General features: G+C 35.1%; 1 protein-coding gene across 1 annotated transcript; it reads right to left on the bottom strand.

Moving 5' to 3' along the window:
• Positions 1-289: 289 nt before the first annotated feature.
• LOC123899801 (amino acid transporter AVT6E) lies at positions 290-2604 on the bottom strand. Its single transcript, XM_045951029.1, has one exon. It carries the CDS (start codon positions 2331-2333, stop codon positions 825-827), a length of 1509 nt encoding a protein of 502 aa, XP_045806985.1. The 5' UTR covers positions 2334-2604; the 3' UTR covers positions 290-824.
• Between the last annotated feature and the right edge of the window lie 319 nt (positions 2605-2923).

Raw genomic sequence — 2923 nt, 5'->3', positions numbered from 1 at the left:
TTCTGACCATCTCTAATCTCTTGTTTGGATCAACGCATGTTTTTTTCTTTCTCGGTGCCACTCTAAATGGTATAAACACTAGAATACAGAAAAAATGACAAAATGATCTAAACTGATACAACGACAAGAGCAATGCTGAGGTAGGAATGCTTGTCTTATGATGATTGATTTAGAGCTTAAGGAAAGATGATTGTAAGAAAAAGTATTGTAGCTATATAACATAAGTCTAAACCAAAAAGCACAAAACAAACTTAATTGAATATACAACAAAAGGAAAAGAAACCGAATATTAGTGTTTCAAGTATATGAATATTGCGAATGTGAAATGTTCAAAAAAGTAATCATTGGTATATGTAAACCAGCTACATATTTTCTGGTTGAAAATGAAACAAATCTCATTTAAGCAGTTGTAAGAATCTGTTACTGAGAGTGGTAACATCATTCTACTATAAAATTAATGAAAAAAATCATAATAGAACTGTCATCATGAATTGACAGAACTTGTATAGGTAGCTATGTCCATGGCGAACAAATCCGCTACAAAATTCTTTTCACACTGACACATCTGATCATCAATTCTCAAATTCAAGGCATTTTGAAGCATCATGTACATCTCATACCTTAATCATCATAACTGCAGCAGAACAGAAAAAAAAATGTTTATCCCGCATTAAAGAATGGTCCTCCTCACATTGGCTATCTTTTGCTGCTCGACTCGAGTCTCATGCAGCAGAGCCAATGAACAAATCACCTTCCTATGCCTTGCACTTAGAATTACCACCTGATTCCTATGAAATGCAACAATTAACCAATACAAAGTGTTACTAAGACTTACTCTCGAGGCTATAGACATTGCCGATGACTCCTACAATGCTAACAGTCACAGCCAATACCAACATTAACCATGATAAAAACCATTCTACATAGCTCAACTCCCATTTATGACCTAATCTAATTGCAACAAGAGGCGGGAATATGAAACCTAATGAAACCGCCGTCGTTGCGCCAGTGAACTTAAAAGCTGTCCAAATGTTTGGAATCATGGTACAACCAATATATATGAGGACCAACAGAATCGCAGTCAGCCCTAATGATCTTTTCCTACTTTCTGTTAAAGGAGCCGATCCCTCAAACACCAAGGTATCCACCGTTTGGCGTAGCGAGAAATGAATAACGGGGAAGACAGTAATCAAATGGAGAACGTAGCCAACTCTAACGATATAGTTCAAGACCGAACTAAACCGAATTCCAAGATCCTTATCAAAATTAGTCAGGACATCAGACTCAGTATCTTCCCCAAATAATAGGTAACCAGACACCGCTGTTGCAGCATAAACCAGAATGCACAAAGTTGTGGTGAGCCTTCCTACTCGGTTCATCTTCTGCGGTGACCTACCTTCAAGCTCATTGTATATCGGCTGCACATTAAAATGACAAACATATGCATTTGTCATGATTGGAATCACCACAAGCAAATCCAAAATAGCCTTTTTCGAGCTAAAATCAGGAACCATCCTAGGAGTATCAATCTTTCCTTCAACAAGCTTAATAGAAGCAACAGTGAATGTAACGACGACAAACATGACAGCAAGAGCGACCGACGCAGCTGAAGTCAAACTCAACGAATCAATCTTATCAAGTGAACAAAGAGGTGCAAGAAAAATCACCATAACAACAAGAATCACAAGCTTCCTCTGATCCCAAACCCCATTCCCCATTAACTGATCAAAAACCCCTAAATGATGAACCGAACCGGACATAACATCACCCATTATAATCAAATAAACCACCAAAACACCGGCATTATTCAAAATAATACAAATTTCAGACAAAATCCTAGCAGGCCTTCCCATAGCTTCTTGAACAACCTCACCATAAGAGGTTGCTTTACACAAAACAGAAAAACGAACCAACAATTCGACACTAATTTCAGACAAAATTCCCATCAAAATAATCAACACAATCCCTACAACGACACCGAGAACTTTCATTGTGGCAGGAAGAGCCATAAGTCCTGCCCCAATAATAGTAGTAGTCAAATTGAACACAGCACCAGGTACACCAGAACCATGATTTGGATTAGGCCCAATAACAAGAGGATAATTATCAATATCAATTTCTAAATCATCATCATCATCATCATCATTATCATCATCATTATCATTATCATTATGATTAACAACAACCTTAGATCCTAAAAAACCACCAGACTCGTCAAAAGACAATCTTTGAAAAGAATTTGATTTATGATGTTGATGTTGAGGTTGTAATTCTAGATATGATGAGCTAACAGGTATTGAAGTATAATTAGAATCATTATTCCTATGAGACATTATGTGGTAGATCTATAGATCTTGAAGGAAGATGAAAAAACTTACAGAGATTGAAAGATTGATAATTTGGAGAGTAAAAAGTAAACCTAGATCTTTGGAATGAGTAATCTACAAAAAATTCTCTCCCTTGTAACACAACAAACACAATCTCTCACAAACATAACATGGAGAAACGTACGGTACGGCAATTTTTGGGGGAGAGAAAGGTTGTTTGTTTCGTTTGTTTATGTTCTTCTGTTCCTTGTAGTTTCGTTAATCCTATGATTCAACTCTTCTTATTTTACTTTGCCACTTGCCACTTTTTTATTTGACTTTTCTTTTTTATCATTGGTCATTTTAAATTTATCATTTTTTATTATATGCAATTTGCAAAGCTAAAATATTATTAGGTACTTGATAAAAACATATTACTCCCTCCTAATCAAATTATAAGTAGAGAAAAATTTCTAACAAATTATAAGTCACTTTTCATTTGTTATATTATGAAGTCTATTTACAAAATATTTTCTTTCCTACCAAAAATCTGTTCCAACTAAACATGATTTTTTTTTCTAAAAGAAATTAACTTTAGTAATTTAGAATTCCGTCAA

Source organism: Trifolium pratense, linkage group LG7 (genome assembly GCF_020283565.1).
Source record: "Trifolium pratense cultivar HEN17-A07 linkage group LG7, ARS_RC_1.1, whole genome shotgun sequence".
In the NCBI taxonomy this organism is placed as follows: domain Eukaryota; kingdom Viridiplantae; phylum Streptophyta; class Magnoliopsida; order Fabales; family Fabaceae; genus Trifolium; species Trifolium pratense.
This window is presented reverse-complemented; position numbering and strand designations above follow the sequence as displayed.

Bases quoted from the DNA above. Each gene is read 5' to 3' on its own strand.
- LOC123899801 (XM_045951029.1), bottom strand. From the start codon at position 2,333: ATGTCTCATAGGAATAATGATTCTAATTATACTTCAATACCTGTTAGC.